The sequence below is a fragment of the Mytilus edulis genome, chromosome 1 (genome assembly GCF_963676685.1).
Source record: "Mytilus edulis chromosome 1, xbMytEdul2.2, whole genome shotgun sequence".
In the NCBI taxonomy this organism is placed as follows: domain Eukaryota; kingdom Metazoa; phylum Mollusca; class Bivalvia; order Mytilida; family Mytilidae; genus Mytilus; species Mytilus edulis.
Window position 1 is genome coordinate 87,824,207 of NC_092344.1, and position 25,356 is coordinate 87,849,562.

A 25,356-nucleotide genomic window follows, 5' to 3' on the forward strand; every position below is an offset into this window, starting at 1 on the left:
ACTCAAGTGTATGGAATAATTTTCAACATGTACATTTCAGACCAAAAAATTGAATATTTAAAAATATAAAACATTTATGACCAGACAGAGATCCCACCTTTGTTTTAGAACAATAACATAATTCATTAACTAGGGGATTTTCAGACAAATGTATCATTTTTAAAATTTGATTTAAACCATGTCTTCAATGAAGAATATGATATCCGACAGATACTTCAAGCACTGATAGTTGGAAGCTTATGCAATAAGTTGGAAATTAATGTTTTGTTTGTTTTTTTAATGAAAAAGAAAATTATTTGGAAGAGGTAAAACTACAGAGTAAGTATAACAACATACAACTTTGTTGTCCTGTTGAATGGAATATTTCATTTATCTCCCTTAAAAATCCTCCAAAACAGCAACATTCCAGTCTGTAAATGACAAAAGTTGGTATCCTTATACATTAAATGAGGTAAGTATACTGATAAGTTCTATACAAAATGAAATGTATGAGTTTTGCCGTATAAATGATTAATAGGTGATTTAATTTGTAACAAGGCCAATGATGGCTGGAAATGCATTTTTCCTTAGTGGTTTAAAAAAATAAAATATGTTTTCTAAGTAAATGAAGATTTATTTATTGTAGTTGATGAAAAGAAAGAGTTGGACCCTACTGGGAAAACTGCATACAATGAAGCTTGTGAGAAGACAGGTGACATTTTTATTGTAAAACCCATAAAAACACTCATTTGAAAAATAGTATTTGGTAAGATCATTTCTGGTTGATTTTAATTGACCTGGTCCACTAGAAAAAGAGTTTTACATAAACAGTTTACTTCATGTCTACATTTTATTGTTGATTTTTACATTCTTCACAGTCGTTAATTAATGCAAATACATACAGCAGAATTATTTTTATCAAGAAATTATTTCATACGTAATAAGGTATGATTTTGTGTTTTTTATATTGACAATTTTATTATAGGATTGATACCAGTTACATATATGAATAAACATCTTGGTGATAAAAATCTGAGAATGAGACATCATTATTTGGGTGGAAATGGAACAAAGCCTATAGCAAGAGCACTGGAGGTAAACTTTATCATCTCAGTCATGAACCAAAAAACAAGGAAAAATACTGCTTACTCTAATACCTTGTAAGATTATCCTACAATTACAAATTACAATGAATGCTCTCACCATTATTAACTGTCTGGGGTCTGTTGTTCAACTTGTGATTAAACTAATCATATGATTAATTTTAATCAGTCGTTAAAAGTTAATCGGATGATTAGTAAATGCAATGATTAAATTGCGTTGTTCAACTTATTTTAATCATTGTATTTACTAATCATCCGATTAATTTTTAATCATATGATTAAATTTGGGTAGTTAGCAAGTGTTTCCCACAATGCATTGTAAATCAGGGCCTACAAAACTTCCTTTGATGCATTAAATTATAACATTCTTCTTTTAAACAGGTTTTGGGTGCCAATAATTATTAAATAAATATCTTATAACATGTTCATGTTTTTTCTTATGGAAACATAAAAATATTTTAGATATGTTTCCAGTTCAAAATGAAATATGCTTGAATGAAAAAATAATTTCAGTGAATTGACTGATTAAGTAATCTCAAATTCAAAAGTAATATGCATTTATTTACCATGAAAATGGTTTCGGGTGCATTTTGTAATAATCAGCATTTGCATTCCACTTTAAATTATGACTAGGGCCAGAGTTTTTCATGTTATTGCTCATAAATCTTGGTATCTGAAATGATGAGGTCATGCAGGTGGTCGAAAAACCAACATTCAATGAATAACTTGAAATCAGTTTGTTTCTTAATTATATTAAAAAATTTCAATCGTTGTTGAAATAGTCTTATCATGCAACATGTGACTGTTCTAACTCAGAAGCAATGTCAGAGATTGTCTTCGGTCCTCAATCAAAATGCATCATTCATGACCATGATTTTAATGCCGGAATTTGGTGTCTGACAACAACGACAGTGTCCGTGATTGCAATGATAATTCAGTTGAAGTCTTTGTTTTTACATAATGATTCCTTCAAATATCTGTTAAAATATTTTTTGTTAGTTAAGTCATACCTTCTACACATGCGAAAGATACGCTTTTGTTTTAAAAATGACGAAATAATTTGGAATAACAATCTCCATTGACGCGTATTTGAAGGGTGCTTTCTTTCACGTCCGCATTTTATCAAGTATGGCATGCCAAGTTAACATTTCAGATCATTTCTACGGATGGTGTAGATCGTAATAAAAACAAAACTGTAATCGATTGCAGTTCACACGGCATAAGAAGATACAGCGTGACAATTTTAAATATTCAATTGTGCAAGTGTAATGGCACAGTCCGAGAACCTTTTCAATGGTTTTTTAAAATTGAAATAACAAATTATTAATTTTAGAAATTTTCATAAAGGGGGAGGGGCACTGACTGCCTAAGAGGGGGCCCGCTCCAATCATGCTTCAGTGATTCCCTTTATATAATCAACCAAATTTTTTCAACAAAAGGGGGAGGGGGCCAGGGCCCCTGAAAACACCTCTGAAATAGTTAGTTCTTATGTTGTACTGTTATACCACTGTCCCAGGTTAGGGGGAGGGTTGCGATCCCGCTAACATGTTTAACCCCGCCACATTATTTATGTATGTGCCTGTCCCCAGTCAGGAGCCTGTAATTCAGTGGTTGTCGTTTGTTTATGTGTTCCATATTTGTTTTTCGTTCATTTTTTATATATATATATATAAATAAGGCCGTTAGTTTTCTCGTTTGAATTGTCTACATTGTCTTATCTGGGCCTTTTATAGCTGACTTTACGGTATGGGCTTTGCTAATAGTAAATATAAAGACAAGAAGATGTGGCATGATTGTCAAAGAGACAATTCCCTATCGGGAACCAAAAGATGTAGTAGTTAACAGATATAATATAGGTCACCGTATGGCCTTCAACAACGAGCAAAACTCACATCGAAGCATAAGCTATAAAAGACCTATAGATATGACAAAGCAAGGCAGTAAAACAATTCAAAATAGAAATCTAAAGGCCTTATATATATTCATGAACAAAACTAAGAACGTAAAACAATAATATATATAGCAACAAACGACATGCAACAACTGAATTACAGGCACATCCAAATGCTGATTTACGGTATACAAGTAGAAGATGTTTATTTGGTCCCTATTGGCCCGAGAACACAGTTATTTCGTAGAGCATTTCTTTTAGACAATAAATTCAAATTTAAAAAATCGCTCCTACTCTTTCTCAAAAAGATTTTTACAGTGTAGTGTATCAAATTAATAGAAACTTCTACCAGCTCTATCTGACAGCTTCCGACATAATAAAAATTGACCTTTTTTAAACTGACCAAATCAGGATCATAAAGATTCAGCACCCAAATTTTTATAACATGTAATAACAGCCCCCTACTTAATATTTCATGCATTAGATATCAAGAAATAAATTGTGAAAGTGTATCAAATACAAATGCAAGTTATACACTGTTCACAGTAGGGACTAACTAACGAAAACCAAAGGACGATAACTGTGTCCTTGAACCTATTGTGTGGTCTTTTTTACCATTTGATGAGATTGTGCTACAACCGACCAACAAAGATGGCTGCTCACTGTGAACAAAATAACTATGAATTATGATTATGTATCTATTTTTGTGGCAAAAAGTTTAGCTAATTGTTCTCCGTTATATAAAGGCATGAAGTATTTGCCACTGGATTTTTAACATGATAATTCACAAGATAACAAAAGAAAGGAAGAAAGACCAATCACAATTTGTCTAATTTTTTTATTTTTAAATTAAACTGAAAAAAGATAAACCTTTCAAATAAAAAGTTCTTTATATAAAAATATTCCCTGGATGTGGAACTTTTGTTCCCTCTATTTTCAACACTAGAAATGAGGTTTTCCTGTGTACTTAAACTACAAACCTTGCTTTCTAACTGATCTATTCAAGGACGTCATGACTGACAACAACTGTCTTTATTTAAAAAAAAAAAAAGAAAATCTTCAGTGTCGTTATACGCATGCATGTTGTCTGCTTGAAGTTGATCCCCACCCAGACAGAAAGAAATAGCCCAACTCCAAGATGTTTATTATTAATATATTCCTGCATCAAGTTATTTTTCACCTAGGGCTTACATAAGAATAAATACAGAATATAGAAAGTGAAACTAAAATTGAAAACATAAAGTCTGAAGTCACATAGAAGAGAAATAGATTTATGTTTTTTGGGGGAATTCAGTCGGTGCCAGGGGTACCCTCTGTGTGTTCAAATATGCATGCCATATTTGCCACTGCCCCATGTCTGTTTTATGAATACTGACCCTAAATTTTCCATCTGTTACATGCCAAGAATTCCTCTCTCAAAACTCCAGTGGACCTCCTACTGCACCCATTAATTTACCTGGATCCATTCGTAGATTTGATCCATTGTAAAGTGAAATTAATTTATGAAAGAGGGACGAAAGATACCAAAGGGAAGTCAAACTCATAAATCGAAAATAAACTGACAACGCCATGGCCAAAAATGAAAAAGACAAACAGACAACAATAGCACACACAACATAGAAAACTGAAGAATAAGCAACACGAACCCTAACCCGAATAATCCAGTCGTTATATTCCGACTCACTATCGATTGCTACATTAACCTCGAGAGGACACTGACCGATAGAGGGCGCTGAATTATTCGAGTTACACGAACCCCATCAAAAACTAGGGGTTATCTCAGGTGCTCCGGAACATGACCTGCATGTACGTGTCGCCACTGAAGACCACAACCATATAACAAATGGTCAATATAAATTATCCGTGTTATTTGCTTTATGAGATATTTGCATGCTCTTTATTTTTTAATATTGATGCAATTTATGATCATTTATACATTTCTTACTCGGACTAACCAGAGAAGCATCTATAGATGAGTTGGAAGTTAAAAAAAATCAAAGATATATTCTGTGATGATCTGGAAAAACAAGCACTAGTCACATAAATCATACATTGTTGTACCTCTCTCCCAATGGTGGTATAATACTTCTTTTGAAATATATCTGACACTCGAATATGAGATTTCCTAGATTCTTAATATTAACAGGTGCTTGTTTTTGTATGTTGTGTCAGATAAAAAATATGAGACATTTTATTGACTCAGTCTCTAAATACCTAATCAGTAATATTAAACACTGATGGCAGTATATTTTCATTATAAATATTTGCAGTTGCGGATCCTAGGCCTAAGGGGGAGTCCGGGGGTTTGAATCCCCCTTTTATTTGACAGTCAAAGTTTTTGAAAGGCGACGTGAGGTTTGAAACAACCCTTTTAATCTGGGCTACGTTGGAACCCCCAAAAATGGCTGGATCCACCCATGATTTGGATCCTCATAGCTCATAAGCTTTACTAAATGGGAAAACAATATACACTGTTTAAAAACTCCGTGTAAAGATAAAAATCGTAAGGTCCGAAATATACGGGGACGAATTCACCCATCATAATTTACCTGCGTAAACAGTTAGGACTAGGTCAAGGGCGCTACTGAAACTGAAAGTGCTAATATTTGAACTTCGAAAATGGGGAAATTAGCAAAGACTTGCTTTGAAAATCAATTATGGCCTGTACATTAATGCTATGGTAACATTATTTATTTATGAAAGCTGTTCGTCAGCACAAAGTCGAGTTGACATATTTATAGACCCTCATTGATAGGATTTCAACCTCCTGTGGTCTCAGCGTACGTTTAGTTTTTTGCAATCAACACTGTCACTGAGCGGTAAAATACAAACGAAAAACAGCCGAAATGTGCAAATTTCTCTCTGTTATCAAATGCCCATTGTATGAGTGCGTCCGATCCTTCGCCCCATCTTGTCAAATCTCTTTCCAATTTATGTTTCAACTCAACTCCTAGCAACTATAGTGTGTTTCTTTCAAATATTAAGGTATTTTACGGCTGAAATCTCTTTCCCGGAGCTAAATATCTCTTAAACGCCTCATATTTCGAGGATAAACTAATTTTTGCATTGATACAGCAGCCATCTTGGATGCTTTAATCATATGATTAAAATTTAATACACCTCAAAGAGGTGGATTAAGTTTTAGCCTTTTTAACGCAGCGTTAAAATTAACGACAAGTTGAACAACACACTAATCATATGATTAATTTTAATCGAATGATTAAGAAATTTTAACGACACGTTAGCCCTAACGACAAGTTGAACAACAGACCCCTGGTGTTTTAAGATAATGAAATCAATTTTAGACTTAAAGATATCAATTTTAGACTTAGAAATATCAATTTAGACAGATTCATCATTTAGAAATCAATTGTCACAAAATTGTTATCATAATTTGTTTTTATAATTTGTTTTTATGAAAAAATTCCAAACAGATCTCCTTTCACTGATTTTTTTTTTTGGTCCTAAAGAGAACAACAGAAACTTTTGCAATTTATATAAATTGTTCAAATATATAACAGACGAGATATTTTACTTGAAATTTGGAATTAGAAATTATTTATTTCGCTCTCCTTCCAAATCCAAATAAAAGTAAAGGAAAAATTCCTCATCTCAAATATATAAAAATGTTGTAGCTAGACCAAAAAGAACGGAAAGTTTTTGTCATTAGGAATCAATATCAAGTTGGTGATCAATAAATAATGAAAGCTACAGGATATTTATTTGTCACTTGAATTTGCTATAATCTTGTTATGTTTGTAGAAGCTTACCTTATACTTCTATACCATCAAAACTTTCAGAATAAATTTTAACAAATCTCAACAAATGTTTGCTTTCTCTGATAAAGTCAATACTACCATAGAAAGAAAGTTTAAACTGAATGTTAGATTATACTTTGATAGATTGATTTTTATTGATATATTGTTTTTTAGGTCCCGAAACATTTAAATTTGGCAAAAATTAATATCTAATCAAATACATTGTTTATTTTATTTTATTTCACAAGCAATGCACTCAGTATGAATGGTAGGGTTTGAACTGTACCACTTTTTGGGCTACAATAATAGGAATTTTAAGAAATTAAACATTCCTGATTTGTAGTTTCATGATAAACAGTGAAGCTTTTATTTTATGGGCATTATGTTTTCTGGTCTGTGCGTCTTTTTATTCGTCTGTCCATTCTTCCGTCTGTCCCACTTCAGGTTAAAGTTTTTGGTCAAGGTAGATTTTGATGAAGTTGAAGTCCAATCAACTTGAAACCTAGTACACATGGTCCTTATGATATGATCATTCTAATTTTAATGCCAAATTAGAGTTTTTACCCAATTTTCATTGAAAACCCAACTGAACATAGAAAATGATAGTGTGGATGGGGCATCCATCATCATCCATGTACTAGGTACACATTCTGTTTACAGATGCTATGACAGTGTATTTTATTTAATTCATAATGAAATTAGAAAAATATAGATTCAGATTATTCTAATATCAAACTAGAAAAACTAGAATTTTATTGAATGAATTAAATCGGCCAAAACTTTTGAATTCACAATATTATTGTAAATTTATTCTATATTATAAACTTCAAATGTATACTCATTCATTTGTTTTTTTTGTAGATTAACACTATAACAGAAAATTTAGATTTAGCAGACAACTACTTAGAGTCAGAAGGGGCTAGATATGTAGCTCGAATGCTGAAAGACAACATGTTTATTGTCTCATTGGTAAGTCTATTTCTTTTCTATATTTGATAATTTCATATTTTTATGCCCCACCTTATGCAGTGGAGGCATTTAAAAGTGTTATCCTTTACTGACCTTTCATCTGTTTGTTTTTGTCTTTCTGTCCATTCAATTTATGCTTCCGCACTCAAACTTCAGTTTTTTTCTCATCCAAATTTTATGAAAATCTAATACAATGCTTACAAGCAAAACTTGCAGACAAAAATAAAGTTTTGGCAGTATGTCATTAATAAAACATTTCTAGAATTATGCCCCTTATAAACTTGTAAAATTGAAAAAAAATCAGTTACGCTAACTTAAGTTTGTCTCATCCAAATTTTAAGATACTGATACACAATGCTAAGAACCACAAACACACCCATAGTTTAAATATGGGTAGTGAGTCATTTGCTATTCTAGAGTTTTGCCCCTTTTTAACTTTGAGAATTGCAATGATTGAGCACAGGCATTTGTATCCTCAGACACGTTCTTTTATTTGTTTTGAAAGTCTTCAAATTTAAACTTTTATTTCAAAGTTATATGGATTTCAATGTCACAATACGGCAGTTAAAAATGAAAAACTTTAATGAGAAGTTGTCAAAGAAAATTATACAATTGAATATCTTCTTTGGAATGGTTTACTTCTATACTCTGATACTGGATTAGAAATCAAATTATACAACATTTGATCTTACAGTGATTTACTGACTTATTTATATCTTCATATATGTTTTTTCCCCAGGATATCTCCAACAATTTTATTCAAAGAGCAGGAGTAGCAGCTATAGGAGACATGTTAGAGTACAACACAACACTAAAAACTTTAGCTATAGCAGGTAAACTATGTCATTAGGTAAAACAGAGTATCTGATTTTTGGAAATTGAGGTTATCTATATTTTCATAAATTTTGTTTCTCAACTGACACACTCTTTCAAATTTTAGTAATGATAATACAAAATAAGTAGCAGACAAAGGTTTATCTTAGGTGTCATACCACCAATTACTCCCTCAAATTTAGAACGTATGTGAAAGTAGGCCTACTCGGACAAAAAAAAGTGCATTTGATGTCATTGTTCACCTAAACTAACTAACAAATTTGCAGAAATGAAAGTTTTGTTGAAAGAGAAATATATTAAGACCATTTTGAGCCAAAATTTACCTGTCTATGAGTTTGCATTAAAAATTGAGGATTAATGCGCTCCATAGTATACTAATTTAAGATTTCCAGAAAACCAGGGGTTATTTTTAGTGGTACCTCCTTTCGGAAGCTCTCTGCTTTCTTATATGATTTTGAATGTATGTTGAAAATTGGCATGCAGAAAGGTGACACCTGTACAATTCAGGATATACCTAGTTTCTATGAAGTTAAACTTAAGGTAAAATATTTAGAAAGCTGTGAAAATTGCAAAATTTGGTTGAACAGATAGGGACTTTTAATTGGTGGTATGACACCTCTTAGTGTATCTATGATTTCAGGTAAGTGGGATAAATGTACTGAGTAGTAAATATAAAGTGAAAGGACAATGCATTATATATCTCCATGGATATCTTAAGGAGACTTGTGGGTACAAACATTTCATATAAAATTTAAATAAATTTTTTTTATTACAAATTTTATTTATTTCAACTAGTTGTTACTCTATGATATGATACAAAAATTTACTTTTTAAGTGTTTATATCATTGAAAAAGCTCCAAATTATCTCCCTTTGGTGCAAAAAATGCATTTTTAGCTCACCTGGCCCAAATGTTACTTCTATTTCTCCCATTAGTTTAACATAAAAAAAGTACCTTAACAATAATGCATGCTTCTTTTGAGGGCAGATTGTGAGCATAAATGAACGGTGACTCTATTTTTTAATTTAATTTTTCTATTAAGTATATGATAAAGTTCATTTATAGAAAACAAAAAGGGAAATCCTATATTTAAAAAAAATTGGATTTATACCCTTGAGCCCCCTTAGATGTATAGTGAAAAGTAAGTGCTAGATTCTTTTTATCCTACTGAAGATATTTATGAATTATGCCACATACAATTTAACATGTCTGTATAGTATTTTCGTTTATGGTCATTCATGCTTTGTTTTGAAGATTTCTGTTGATGTCAATTATATATTATAATGTACAAGCGCATAAAAAAGAAAAAAAAGAATGATTAAAGTGAAGTTTAAACTTTGTTTACTGGGATTAAGTGTCCACTTATATTTCTTTTACAGGAAACCAGTTAACAGATGTGGATGCTTGGCACTTGGTTGAACCTTTGAAGACCAATACATCACTGACATCTTTAGATCTTAGTAATAATAATTTTGGAGAATTGGGAGGAATTTATCTTGGAGGGGCACTTGTAAGTAAACTAATAGGTCTTCTTAGCAATAAAGAATAATCATTGATTATAATTCTGTATCCAACTAGGAACAACAAATAAAGATTGTCCTTATGGGTGTATTACTTAGAAACATTTGTTTATGAATGCTGGTATCTGACTATGAAATTATAACATTGCAAGAGTTATTCCCCTTTATTGTGACTGGTTTGTAATGAAGAGCAGTATTGAAAAATGGATTGTTTTTACTTTGGTACATAAATATTCTAAACTAGCCTTATGAACATGGCGTATGATTCTGTAGTTAACTTTTATAAATTGTATCTTATATTTCAGGCATTGAATGAAGGCTTATTAGATTTAGATCTTAGTTGGAATTCACTACGCAATAAAGGTGCTGAAACTATTGCAAATGCATTAATTGTAAGTAAATTTTGACTTGATTTATAAACACACTTATTGCGCAATTTTTTTTCTTTTTATGAAAGAGATTTGAAGATTTGTTCACCTATACAAAGATGTTTTTCTGAAGGCATTACCCTGTTGAAGTAGTACATTTTATAAGGGTGAACAAATAAGGTCATCATATCTTCTAAATTCAAGAAGAGTCAATTATTTTATTCCAATTTTAAAGTACAATTCACATCCTAACAGGACATCATATATGAACAAGCTGTACAGATTTCAAATAAAAAAAATCCTTGAAACATTGACAAAACATTTATTTTACAGGCTTATCATAAGTAAAGCAGGCGAGACATTTCAGTCTGCACTTTTGCTTTTAAATAAAGAAGTACTAATGTTAGAAAAAGGTAAAAAGTCCAGATTGGTTCTGTAAAGTTTTCATTAATCTAAAACAAGTCATCCAAATAAAACACCTTCTCCTGAGCAATATTGATTTCAATACATACCAATGTAAAGATGGCCCTTTATTAACAATTAACCAACCAAAATTGTTTAATACAATATCAGGTTTTTATCAGTCTAATTAAAAGTAGTTGTCTATAATTGCCTCTCATTTTTGTAAAAAAATATAGAAATGTCCAAACAAAAATAAGAAGGAAGTGTGAAGAACTAATTTTGATTAAATTGGGGTTAAATATGCACCAGTTGAAGTCTCTCTAAAAGCTGTGTAAGATATTGCTTAAAAGTGAATTAAAATTAATAACAAATATGTGAAAATTTTACCAGGGTTTTAGAATTAAGATCCAACAAGAAATTGATAAATGTAATCGCAATGGAGCAAATTTTAGATGAAGGTATTATTTATTATTAGCTTGAGTATGAATGCTTATGGGATCATCATTAATACTAAACTTGGATAGGGGCATCTTCATGATCAATAGTTAATACATCAAAGTACATAAAACTTTTAACTTGCCTTTAAAAAGTGAGTTGCATTGTGTGATGACTAAGATAACATCAACAATGATACAATAACCATCTTAATTTTCACATGATTAATTTGTTGTTGAATTGGTTCATAGTCTAATGCATGAAATGGGAATTGAAAAAGGAAATCTGTACGAGACAACCACCCGACCTAAGAGCAAAAGACAACCAATGGCCATCAACAGGTCTTAAACACAGAGAGAAAATCTTGCACACAAAGGCGTGCTCCAGCTGGCCCCTAAACAAAAATGTGTACTAGTGTTAATGGAGGCTAAACTCCAAAACATATAAATGAACTAACAAAGGCCAAAGGCTCCTGACTTGGGACAGGCACACAAATCTGGTGGGGTTAAACATGTTTTGTGCGGTCTCACCCTCCCTGCTAGCCAATGTAGAAAAAACAAACACACAGATACAAAGACCATATGAATGAATCAATATTTATACCAAAATATTCCATCTTTAATGACCTGACAACAGTATTGTAAATATATCTATAAGTGCGTCAGTTAGAAGGTTTGGTTTTGAGGTCTATAACATGCATGTGATTATTTATAAAAGTAAAACAATTGCTTCTGAATTTTTAACAAGCAAGACTTTTTATCTGTTTTAAGTATGGACAAAAACTTGTACCAATGGAATAGTCACTAATATCAGTTTTTACGGTAATAATCCATTATAAAATTGTTTACACTCTTTTTTTTTTATTTACTATTTTACTGCAATAATTCATATGTTTAATGGGTCTTATTTATGTTGGACATTAGATATGGATTGAAAAAAATCTTCATATCATAGTTAATGTTTTGGTTTAAAAATGCCATAATTGAAAAAGTTAGCAAAGCTGTTACATCATCTAGATATTCTCCCATTGTCAAACACAAACACTCAGGGACAGATGCAGGCGGGGAAGTGCCTGGCGTGCCCCTTCCCCCACCCCCATACTAACATTTTACATGGGTTGTCCCCAACTAAATAAGGAATATTTTGATAATTTTACCTGAAAAAAATATTAGCCTCGCATCCCTCAGCGTTAATGAACTTTTGAATGGTTTAAATATGCAAAATCAATATTTTAAGGCACACAATTTATTATTGTTAACCAGATTTTTGTGACAAAAATGTCGGTTATTGATTTGGGGATGTACGGCGGGCGGCCGGGCGGTTGGGCGGCAATCAAATGTTGTCCGTGCATTAACTCATGAACCGTTCAACCAAAGCTTTTAAAATTTTAATATGTTATTACTGACAACTATACAAAGGTCAAGTTCAATAATAGCGATTTTGACATTTACCGTTCAGGAGTTATGGTTCTTGAAAGATTGAAAAATGGAGTTTCCAGTCATGTCCGTGCATTTAGGCATGAACTGTTCTACCAAAGCTTCCCAAATTTTAATATGTTGTTACTAATGACAGAATGGAGGTCAAGTTCAATAATGACGAATTTGACTTTTACCGTTCAGGAGTTATGGTTCTTGAAAGATTGAAAAATGGAGTTTCCAGTCGTGTCCGTGCATTTATGCATGAACTGTTCTACCAAAGCTTCCGAAATATTAATATGCTGTTACTGATGACAAAATGGAGGTCAAGTTCAATAATGACGATTTTGTCATTTACCGTTCAGGAGTTATGGTTCTTGAAAGATTGAAAAATGGCGTTTCCATTCACGTTGTTGCATTTACTCATGAACCATTCAATCTAAGCTTTTCAAATTTTAATATGTTGATACTGATGACAAAATGGAGGTCAAATTTGATATTGACGATTTTCACTTTCACCATTCATCAGTAATGGTTCTTGTGATATTGCCAGGACACAAATAAATGTTAATAAATCCGGTTTGCTGTCGTTGTGACAGCCTCTTGTTTTAGAAATAACATGCTAAACAATTGGGATTCAAAATGGTGTCTTTCCTTTGTTATGGACTGGTAGAAAGAGAAATTTTACCCTTCAAAATATTTGACAATGTCCAATGAAAATTATCATTCTATAGGAATTGCATAGGAATGTTTTTTACATGTTTACATTTGGTACTATAACAAGTTAATACTACCTACCTACAGGTTTATGTGCCTGTCAAGTGATGATTCAGACTTTTCTTAAAGGGGTGTTCGCACACATAGAAGTCATATGAACCGGCATATTGTGTTTCTGCTAATTTTTCAAATTTCCAATACTACATTTCTGCAAACTTAAAAGTTAAAGTAGAATTAATAGCATATGCTCCATCTAACGATAAATGCATAAGTTTTAGATTACATAGTGGAATTTATATAGATGGCAATTCAAGATTTGATTTCCACCAACCATTTGGGCTTCACCTCATGACCCAGAGGAAAAGAGAACAACGAATGGTGCCGAGTCTTTTCATGCCCACTTGCACCTGCAGTTTTACGCTAGCCATCCTTACAGTTTTGTCTTTGTCAGTGTGCTATTAAATTTGCAAATAACATCATACATAAAGATGAGATCTATTGAAGCACCTGTACGAAAACATGATAATGAGAAGATGGACTACCTTGTTGAACAAAACACAAACTTGTAAACAGTGACTATGCTTAACTTTTTTCTCAGAAAGTAATAATTTATTTTTCTGGAATGTTACTATTTTCCTGGAAAAGTAAGGTATTTATTTTTTGAAAACGTAGACTTTTTTTTCCCCGAAAAGAAATGCCTATTTCTGGAAACGTAAGACACTGATATGAACAGGGCGGTTCCAACCAAATGTGCCCATACAAAAGCATTAGTTGAACACCCAAATCCCAGAATATCCCCCTGGATCTGCCACTGACTGTCAGTGGTTGTGTTCTGTTCTATCTTATGGTGTTTAGTTTTTTGGAGAATTTTGTGTTGATTGGTGAAATTTGAGATATTCTGTTAAATTATAGAATTTGCATGATTTAGAACTTGACATATATTGTATAGACAACTCTCTTTTGTTAAAGCCTGAATCTTTTGGTTATTTGTTTTGTTGGGTTGCTACCATATTGACAAATACAACTATTCCTTTTATTCTTATATTCTTTTTTAAATTACTGTTAGATTTCATTAATACTTTGCTATTTAATTTCCAGAAAAATGAAACTTTAGAAGTATTAGATGTATCCTGGAATGGTTTTGGTGAGAGGGGTATGAAAGAAATGCAGAATTCTTTGAAAATAAATAAGAAACTAAGAGTGCTTGATCTCAGGTAAATATGCAAACTAGTGTGCTTGATCTCAGGTAAATAAAAAAACTTAGAGTGCTTGATCTCAGGTAAATATGCAAACTAGTGTGTTTGATCTCAGGTAAATATGCAAACTAGTGTGCTTGATTTCAGGTAAATAAAAAAACTTAGAGTGCTTGAACTCAGATGAAATAGAAATTCAAGAGAGTGTAACACTTTGATACTTCAGAAATGTTTTAATAGGATAACTTCCTACAAATACAACATAAAGTTATTTATCTACAAGGTTCACAATTGTTAATATTCGTAATCACAATATCAAACTGTACGACTCACACTACCGTAAATACCTTCTCTCTCTTCCAACACCTAAAACCTTTGACATAGTCCCGACCAATTTCAAGGTGTCACAAGAGCTTGATCTGGAGAAAATAAGAAAATAAGAGTGGCTTGATCTCAGGTAAATATGTTAACTGGTGTGTTTGATCTCATGTAAATAAGAAACTTAGAGTTCTTGATCTCAGGTAAAATATAGAAATGTTTAGAGCTTGATCTGGAGAAAATAAGGAAATAAGAGTGCTTGATCTTAGGGAAATATGCAAACTAGTTAGCTTGATCTTAGGTGAATAAAAAAACTTAAGAGTGCGTGATCTCAGTTAAATTAGGAAAAAAACATATAATGCTTGATCTCAGGTAAATATGCAAACTAGTGTGCTTGATCTCAGGTAAATAAAAAACTTAGAGTTCTTGATCTCAGGTAAATTATGAATTTAGAGTGTTTGATCTTGAGAAAAAAAGAAACTTAGAAAGCTTGATCAGAGGTAAGTAAGAAATGAAAAGTGCTTGATCTCAGGTAAATAAAAGAACTTAGTAGTGTGTCGTCTCAAATTAATAAGAAACTTAAAGTGCTTGATTTCAGGTAATTAAGAAATTAAGAGTTCTTGATCTCAGGTAAATAAGAAACATAGAGTGCTTGAACTATGGAAAACATTTAAACAGTGGTGTATCATCTAATAAAGTAATTTGATTTACAAAATTAATACTTTATGCATCAAGAAAAATGTTAATAAAATAAAGAAAGATAGTATAAAAAAAACCTAGACTGGGATAGCCTAAGAACGAAAAAAATATAAGACAATGTTATTAGGATATTACTACACATTTTTATTTTTTGTTTGTAGTAATAACAGAATCAACAAGAAAGCTGCCAGTTTACTCAGTATTGGTATTAAACAAAATACAGGGTTAGAATCATTGATAGTAAGTCAAATTAGGTCATTACGTAAAAAGAAAATGACAGTATTTGTATGGCTGAGTATTGTTTAAACAGTTATTTTATGTATAACAATACACCTCCAAAAATAGATGGTAACTAGTAAACATTTAACTTCAAAGTTAATGCATTAAAGACATACTCTATAAGTGGTACATCTACTGTATCACAAGCCTGTCAATACTTATGTTGTAAGTTAAAACCCACATATTGCAGATACATTAGACTGCAATCTTATTGGCTAGGATTATCATTTTTCTTGACGAAGGTTTGGTTCTCTACATATACTCCAAACTTCTCCACCAATAATGATCATCACATAATAGCCAACAGTGTTGAAAGTGACGTAAAAAAAACAACAATCAATCAATCTATATCATGCACAACAAGTATTAATAGCAGATACTACAAAACTGTCTTAGAATCATGACATAATAAAAAGATTGAACTTTTATTTATTATTAATTTCATATTCTGCACATTTTTATTGAACTTGCAACAAAAGTCATTATTTGCTTGATTTGTATTTTCAGTTAAATTTAAATCCAATGGGAGATGAGGGAATGGAGAGCATCATAAACATGGTAAAGCTCCAGCCAACACTCAACTATGTATCTCTAGAGGTAATATTACTGCTTAACATCAAGATAAATGAGTCACTCATCAAACTTTAAGAAGACAGAAACAATACTTAAAAAATTTTTAAAAATCATTTTCAGTCACTGGGAAAGGGGAGATAACTCAAAAGTAAAAAAAATGTTATTTGACCAAAATAAATTCTATAAAATGAAAAATGTTATTCTCTAGATTGATCAAAACCTGTTTAGATGTGAGATAATATTACGGTTACCTATCTGGTGGCATTGCACTACAAATAAAGTTATGAAACCTTCTAATAATTCAAAAGAAGATTGAGTTTGAAAATGACTGACTTACATGTACACTGTACTGTTATTTTATTCATACCTATTTACTGTAGCCGATAGAATTTTTAATAATATAGTTTTTATCATGTCTTTTCTTTAATCAATGATAAGTTTATGTCACTTATCTTGTTTTTTAACCTACACAATTCATATATATTATGTAGTTTATTCAGTGAAAACATATAATCATTGAACAGCAAAACAGTTTATACAAATTTGAAATGAATTTGTGAAGACTTGATAGATTTAATTTTTAAAGGGAATAAAAAGTCAAATGGGAATCACTACAGAAGGTATAACCATGGTACAAATTAAATTTCATCAGAAAGAGAGAACCTCTATTTCCTTACTTATCTGAGTTATTCTCTTCACTCAAATCAACTTTTTATTTAAATCAAACTTTCTGTTTTTGCTAATAGAATTATTTCAGAAGATAATATATTTGAGTTTTACATGTGTATTGTGTTTATGAAAGTAAATACCAACAATTTAAAACTTACAGTTTTCAAATTTTAGAGAAAAAATCTCTACTAAGGAGTTGCAATTCTTGACAATATCATATAAATGATTAAACAGTACCAGTCTACATTAAGACATATGTACTCATGTAAAAAAAAGTTAACTATACATAATTTCATAGTTCTTTATTCTTTCAAAACTGAAACACAAGGGCACAAGATTTTATTTTACCAAGGAGAATATAAATATATTTTTTTAATAGATTTCTGTTCATAAAAGTGATAGTGTTTCAATTTTTAATTGCCTGCTTTCAGAATTGTGGGGTAAGTATTTATTGGCCAGGTTGTTCAGTTACAGAACAGCTTCATCACTTCATAGCATGTTTTGTGTCATGGAGGATCTCAGGTGAAGAGAATTCTGGGAAATTTATTTTAACTTCCTCTTTCTTCAATTTTGTCTGTATATTTTTTTCTTTGTTAGTTTTCAAAAATAGAGTATTAAGCAGAAGAATAGTTAGCATAGATAATTCAACAGTTAATAAATTTTGTTAGTTGATAATTTTAACAAATTCTGTCTAATTACTTCTTTTTTGGTAACTGCCAAATAAATAGGAACTCCTTATCCTTTACTGCACCAATAGTACTAAGTAGGATCTAGTTAACAAGTTAAGTTCAATATGTTCCTTTGAAGAATCCTTGACTTTAAAAGGAAAGTGTAGCTTTTTCACTGCTTCTCAGCCAGGCACAAGGTATTTTGGAGTAAGAGAAGAAAAAAAGTGGTGAGCCTTGAGTCATTATAATTTATCCCAGAAAGTTAGCATGTTTTATCTTCTGTGAGCTAACACAGAAAAAAGTTGACTCAATGTATCTCACAAAGAAAAAAAAAGCAGAGTACATGTATAACCATATCCCATTATGTTAATTATCATCTTACATGGTCATGTAATTTTTCCATTCTCCATTCTAACATTTGCTGCTGGAAGTTGAGAGCAGCCAGTCAAATAGTGTTAGGGGGTTGGGGTGAGTGGGGTTAAAATATTTGTTAATCTTATTTCAATAGATATCATATAGTTGATATAATCTTGAATTCTTCAAGGTTACATTCAGTTAATCATTTAAATCTAATTACTGATTATTACAAAATTTAAACTATTATCATCAGATAGATAATTTAAGCGAATGTTATAATCACAATGTCCTGCCAATTTCAAATGATGCATAGTAATACAAAAGCCTTCTCTATATTCCTTATATAGTCTGTAAAATAATATATATATATGTATTTTGTGTTGAAAATTTTTGATAACTAACAATGATGGGAGATCAGTTAATCGTCATATCCTGTTCATATATTATAGTACATTACTAGCAAAAATTAAAACATAACATGAATTAAACATATATATATATATTCAAATCTTAGTTGGTCAAAAACTAATTGTTTAAGAAACATTTTAAGTGGAATGGGAAATTCAATCTTCACCATAGATCATTACATTTGTTCATTTGGTCAGCATGTTATCTGCATGATATGTAGATTGGGTTTTAGAACCTAAGATGTGTTGAGATATATGTCATTGTTATTATGTTGTAAAATTTATGTATATTAGTTGTGTTGTATTGGCTAACTCATACATGTATACTCTGACTAGAGGTGACCAAGCAGGGAATTGTGGTCATCTTCCAAGCATAAACAATGTCAAGTGACCAAGCAGGGAAACTGGCCATTTTCCAAGCATAAACATTGTCAAGTTGACAAATCTGGTCACAATTCAGAGATTGACAGTTTGTATAAACATGTCTGCTGTTAGACAAAGTATTTTTATATCTATATATTTGTCAATTATTTGTTTTTTTGGATTGCTGTCTCATTGGCATATACCATACATCTCTTTTTATTCACATACATATACTATGTTTGAAGACTTAATATGTTGGCTAGTTTATATAGCTGATAATGTTGTGATTCATATAGTATCTAAACAAAATTTTATACTTTCAAAGATATTTGTGTTAAGGTGGTACCAAACACCTTCACTAAAACTAATTCGAACCATATGACAAAAATATAAAAATTTCAAAAAACTTGGAACCACACTTTTCATCGGAAAATTTTCGTTGGATAAATAGCAGTTTGTCTATCACCAATTTTATATTTCCTGAACAATAAAACGTAATTAAAACGTTCAGCTGATTTTTACAGCGTTATCTACCTTTTGTGTTATGTACCACCTTAATCAATTTAGAAAGTAAAGGCTGTAAAATGAAAGAAAAATAAAATAAAAAGAATGCTATGTTTTATAGATAAGAGATAAAAAAGCATTCTGCATGTTGCAAAGATTTATATATATTAATGCATGGTGTGGTTTGTCAAGCCAATTTTAGGTGAATAGATAAACATCTTGTCATATGTTCTGTAGAAAATGCCATTCATTTAATTTTCGTGTGTAAAAAAAAAACAAAGAATGCATCCTCAATCTAACTTAAAAAGAAAAGAAGTTTTTTTTATATACATCTGTATTGGAAAGTATTTTATATCTTGCTCACGCTAATAATTCTAGTGATTTTTTTTTGTAAATAAGACTGATAAAGACATCTATTATTTTGACAAAATGAATTATGTAAAGTAGATTAATTTCTGCAAGCAATATGTACACATCATTTGAATAAATTATGCATATGAAGGTGAAGAAATTGAGAAAAAATATATTATTACTGGTACTTAGTAATTTTGTTCTTGTGGCTTTGTGTTCCCCTGAATTTACCACTGACACTGTGAAAAACATGAATTTCTAAATGAATTTTGTATTTTGTTTTGAAAATTTTATATTGTTTAAAAATATTTTAGGATTGAGTTTTGATGTAAAACTATATAAGTGTAGTCTTAGTCTATGGAACAGTTAAGTTTGGCTCTGCTTTCAGGACCAAATGCATATATACAAAATAAACATTATTATTGCAGAAAGATTGAATACATCAATAACATGTCATTTGATAAGTAATAAAACCTTTTGTTGTAGGAAATGAACTTGTCTCCCGCCAACTACCACAGGATTTTAGATCTTCAGAGTGAGCGAGATATCAGTATATTACATGGTGGATCTGGGGGATATCAGAGATATACAGTAAGAAGAAGAGTTATATGATTTTATTTTATGATTGGCCCTGGTATCGGCCCTAGACTCCCATATCAAGCCAGAGCGCTTGTCTAAAGCCTTGGGCTTATATGGGAGTATCGGGATGATACCAGGGCCAATATGAAAAAGGGCATGTTATAAGCTGTAAATATTGTATGATTTGTTACAAGATTTCATGGTTATTTTGTAATCTGAGAGAATGTTTCTAGTACCAGGGAGTCACAGGGATTTTAAAGTTATACACTGATTTTGGCTAAAATTATTGGATTGGGACTTTGAAAATTGGCTTCAAGGTTTTTTTTTGCTAGTGGCACCATTTCAGTTGTTCCAACACATCTAGTTATTATAGTCTCACCCTAGTATGATATCATTACAAGTTATTATGTTATTATTGTAGTCTCAGACCAGTGTGATGCGACTATTTACAAAGTTCTTAAGAGAACACAGACCAGATATTGAGACAGCCTTCCTACAACAAGATAAAGATCATAGTGGTAACCTTTCTAGTGAGGATCTAAAGATGGCATTGAAAACAGCAGGATTACGTCTTACAAATGTAGGTTTAATACTTTTCATTATAATCTTGAAATCAAATTGAGAAAATAAGCAGCTACCAAGAGGCAATTTAGCTATTTCAAAAACTGTTTTAACTAATAAGGATATTTAAGCATTGGATCTGATGAAAACTTTGTCAACTAAATCAGTGAGATTTGTATTTAGTCATAAACTTATATCTTGTGGAAAACAAGATAAATTTTCTTTATACATTATTTTTTTTATTAAAACACATGAATTCAGTTTCAATATTGCTGAGGGGGAAAAAATCAGGATTGTTTTGTATTCCTGTTGATAAACTCCATTAGACTTTCATTAAGCAATTAAATCAGGTAAGCAGTTTATCTACTTAAAAGTACAGTTGCTAACATCTAATTCATTTGATTTCTGGTGAATAGTTGTCTCATTGGCAATAATACCTCATCTTCTTATTTTGTATTAGACAATCAAGTTAGGTTATTGGTGTAATATTGTGGATAAACTTCAGCAAATTGTATATTAGGTATCCATTAAAAAGAACTATAGTCAATAAATTCAAGTTATTGATGTATCATAAGTTCATTACAAATATAAACTCCATTAGAATCGGCAATAAATTCAGAGAGTTGGTATAAAATAATTGGGATTATATTACTTGGCAATACAATCAGGCAATTTGAACATTATGGATAGATCCATAAAATTGTGATTTTTGCATATCATTGTTGAAAATTTCTTCAAAAATATTTATAATAACTTTCAACAATTAATGCAATTTGTATATCTTTACAGTAAAATTTTACTAATTTAGAAAATGTACATTGATTAGTAGTTGAAGTGTCATTATAGTGATAACATTCTACCAGTTTTGAAATGCAAGCATGAATAAAATTAAATTGTAATTTAGACATTTTAAAAGAAATAGAATACAAGTATGTAACCCATAACATTAAATTGTAAAAATATTCGAACTAGCTCTCGCTGCGATATAGCCTTTTTGTGCTAATGCGGCGTAAAGCAACCAACAATCAATCAATCAATGTAACCCATAACTCTATTCTGTTTACTACAAATTCTGTAAAAGAATTTTCAGATTTATAAATAAGAACAGAATGTCATAACAATATATCTATCACATGCATTAGTTTTGCTTCTCATTAATATCAGTGGCGGATCCAGGGGGGGGGGGGGGGGGTTCCTGGGGTTGGAACCCCCCTTTTTTTTGGCCGATCAATGCATTTGAATGGGAGCATATAGTTGGAAGTTGAACTTGGAACCCCCCCTTTTTAAAATGGCTGGATCCGCCACTGAATATGCCATTCAGTTGTAAATGAAATTGTATGATTCTTACATATGCTCTGATGTAATTCCAAAGCTAAATAAAAAGAGAAGTTTCAATTATTAAAGTTACATGTATATTGAATAATAATGCTTTATTATACAGAAACAACTTGGTATTTTATTAGAAGATATTGATATGAACCATTCAGGAGAAATCAAATATAAAGACATCCTTAGTGGTACAGCATTAGTAGGAAAGAGAAAGTCATCTCAAGTATATACACTGGCAGGATTAGAAAGTAAAATACATGTCCTCAGCAATAGAGGAAAAGAAATTGGAGTCTCTTGATTGGTTGTTAAATTCTTAGTCATAAAATTAAATGAATCTCCTTAGCAACATGCAGTAGCAGTATTATTTGGTTGTTGGGTTTTACTAACAGCTTTGGTTTATATATTTGCTCATGCTCCAGGTTTGGATAAAAAATGTGAAACTGAAGGAAAGATCTACTACCAAGTCAGTGATGGATGATTGATTCCCCTGTCTGGAAGCCAATGTTTAAAAAAATTACAAAATACCTAATATGCTTACTATTCCTTGGTCATACCTTATGGAATTAAAGAATTCACCCTCTCAATTTTTGTTTTAAGAAAAGGGCCAGATATTTTATCCTTAAACACAATTTCACAGTTAAAATTGTCATGTCAGCATATTTTTGAGAAGTCTGTTTCTAGCATTTACATAAAACTGCTAAAGGTTATTTTTTTCACAATATATATGGGTTGATGTAATGCTTTACAAAATGTAGTTGATATTCACCTCTACAAACTGATCAACAAGTTAAGTATTTCAGCTTATTGAATGAGTAAAGGGTTGTTCATATGACTCCAGTGCAGTGAATTCAAAAGTATTCTTATCATCCAATTTCAGTGCTTATCTGTTCGTCAAGTATAAATTTGTCTCAAGTAACTTTAATATATTGTGTTACCATCTCTGTTATTCTGTCCTTCCATACACCAACCTATGTTGATATTAAAAGTCAACAGTTGTCTTGCCTTTTTTTTTCTGCATTGCCAGAAATAGGTATGTTTAACTATTTTACAGCATCCAAGGGCATTTGTGTTGATAGGACGGATGTAATTGTAGTTGGTTTAAAAAAAAACAAGATTATGCAAATAAAATGTTATTATGTACAGTATTTATTTAGATGTTCAAACATGATTTTTATAGTTTGTAAGTTGTTTTTTTTATAAGCTGCTATACACTAGTTTTATTTTACATGCATTTAACAATCCAATGTGCTTTAATTTAAATTAGATTTATTTTTGTATAAAGTGTGCCTTTGTAAATACATTATGTCGATATGTTACCATTGGCAACTATGCAAATAATTTGTTATAGTGTAATCTAGTCTGTGATACAAATATTAGGCCAAATATTATTAATGAGTTATTTAATTATACATGTGATATATGTCATCCAGTTTTGTGTTTTCATGAAATAATTTGTAGAGAGGGTTTGAAGCAAGAGGGAGTGGGGTCTTCCAATATGAAGATATACACAGATGTGCAGCTAAAATGGGTCACTTTTTGACATCTCAAATATATCAATGGGTTGCAATTTCACCAAGGTAAAAGATAAAACTTCAACAGATCAGCTGCACCTCTTTATTCAAAATTTCATGTTGAGACACCCCCCCAGATTTGAATGTACTTCAAATCAGTTGCAGAGAAAAGAAATAAGCTATAAGATTTGTATCGATGCCTTCTGTCCTTACCATGTATTTCAGGAAAGAGCAATGTTTGTTTTTCAATATATGATTTGTCTTCCACTTATCAAGCTGTTTTATAGGCAGAAGTTAGTACACATGTACTCGTGTACCTAGTTTAACCCTGAGTCACATGTTAATGTATGGACAGAGACAGAATCTTTTACAGTGCAGTTGTTAGTGTTTTATGTCCACTTAAATGATATGGAATCATCAGTTGTCTATGTTGAATTAATTCTTATCAGAACCAGTCTTGGTTTATCCAGGTCTTACCATGCGGTTGAAAGCTACTCTGAATGCTAATGGCCATATATATGGTGAGCTCTAGTTGTCTAACTTGGTTAACAGCATATGTGAATGTGTTTATTGTTGTTCTCAAATTGATTTTTCCTGACATATTTGTTCTTGGGAAATTCATAGTAAAATGTGCTTTTGATTTTTCATCAGTATCTCTAGTTTCACCCTTTCCTTCATCTCAATCATCTGCCACTGTATATGACTTAAATTTGTAAATTTTTGAGTCTATTTTCAGTATGTATAAAATTCCAGAAATAAACATAAATACATACTACTTTCTGCAAGTTGTACCCTATACTATATGATAGAAAAGTCTTCCATTCCTAATGGCCATTTTTCATTTGCAGAAGCTTTAAACAGTTAAATACTAATTTATATTCTAAAATGCTGTATGATCCTGTACATTTTGTACTAAATTGGATTTGGCTTATTTTTTAAAGAATTTCATGTAGTTGATGAGGGGAGAGAGATTTTCATTTTTGTGACTTTCAAAGTATCAAGTCTTGATGCTGGTGTTCTCTAGTGAGAAAGAACTCGCATATGATTACCATGGGGTTTTAAGTTGCAAGGAATATACTTTTTTTTTCTACTTTATTCAGCTCAACATAAGTAATTAATTATAAGCACTGTGGTTGACTGATGTACAAACTAATATTTGTATTTTCCTCATTTATTTTCTCAGGAGTTAAAGCTGTGTTAACATATTCAAAACCCTGTTCAATGTAAATTCATGATTAGTTTCTAACAATATCATTTCATTATGCATATTATTTTATAGCTGATTTATAGAAAAACTCAGGTATCATATATTATAGTTTTCTACACATGGTGTTTAGTGGTATTTATTTTCAATAAGTATTTTGTAACAGTTTTATCTATAAGCTATTGTTGCATGCATATTTACTGACCAATTGTAATGTATAACCATAGAGAACTGAATTCCACTTCTTTTTGTTCTAGAAAAAAAGGAAATGTCAGAGTTTTGTTATACTCACCAATGAAACACACTAAGTATATACCTGTCTTTCTTTATTTGCAAAATAAGCATTACATTATGAGTTAATATATTGATTTGAGCATTACAAATAAACTGTCTCAGTAAA

The 25,356-nt window shown here is 31.1% G+C and overlaps 1 protein-coding gene across 2 annotated transcripts in view; it reads left to right on the plus strand.

The window, feature by feature from the left end:
* LOC139515497 (uncharacterized) overlaps window positions 1–25,356 on the plus strand; it is a 34,456-nt gene extending 9,100 nt beyond the window's left edge. For both annotated transcript variants that reach the window (XM_071305079.1, XM_071305072.1), the window contains exons 4-15: window positions 626–691; window positions 965–1,074; window positions 7,593–7,700; window positions 8,440–8,533; window positions 9,914–10,044; window positions 10,360–10,446; window positions 14,490–14,605; window positions 15,763–15,841; window positions 16,388–16,477; window positions 20,259–20,363; window positions 20,773–20,931; window positions 22,354–25,356. In XM_071305079.1, coding sequence (XP_071161180.1) covers window positions 626–691; window positions 965–1,074; window positions 7,593–7,700; window positions 8,440–8,533; window positions 9,914–10,044; window positions 10,360–10,446; window positions 14,490–14,605; window positions 15,763–15,841; window positions 16,388–16,477; window positions 20,259–20,363; window positions 20,773–20,931; window positions 22,354–22,539 — 1,331 coding nt within the window. In that variant the 3' untranslated portion in view covers window positions 22,540–25,356. The remainder of the gene's footprint in view (window positions 1–625; window positions 692–964; window positions 1,075–7,592; window positions 7,701–8,439; window positions 8,534–9,913; window positions 10,045–10,359; window positions 10,447–14,489; window positions 14,606–15,762; window positions 15,842–16,387; window positions 16,478–20,258; window positions 20,364–20,772; window positions 20,932–22,353) is intronic.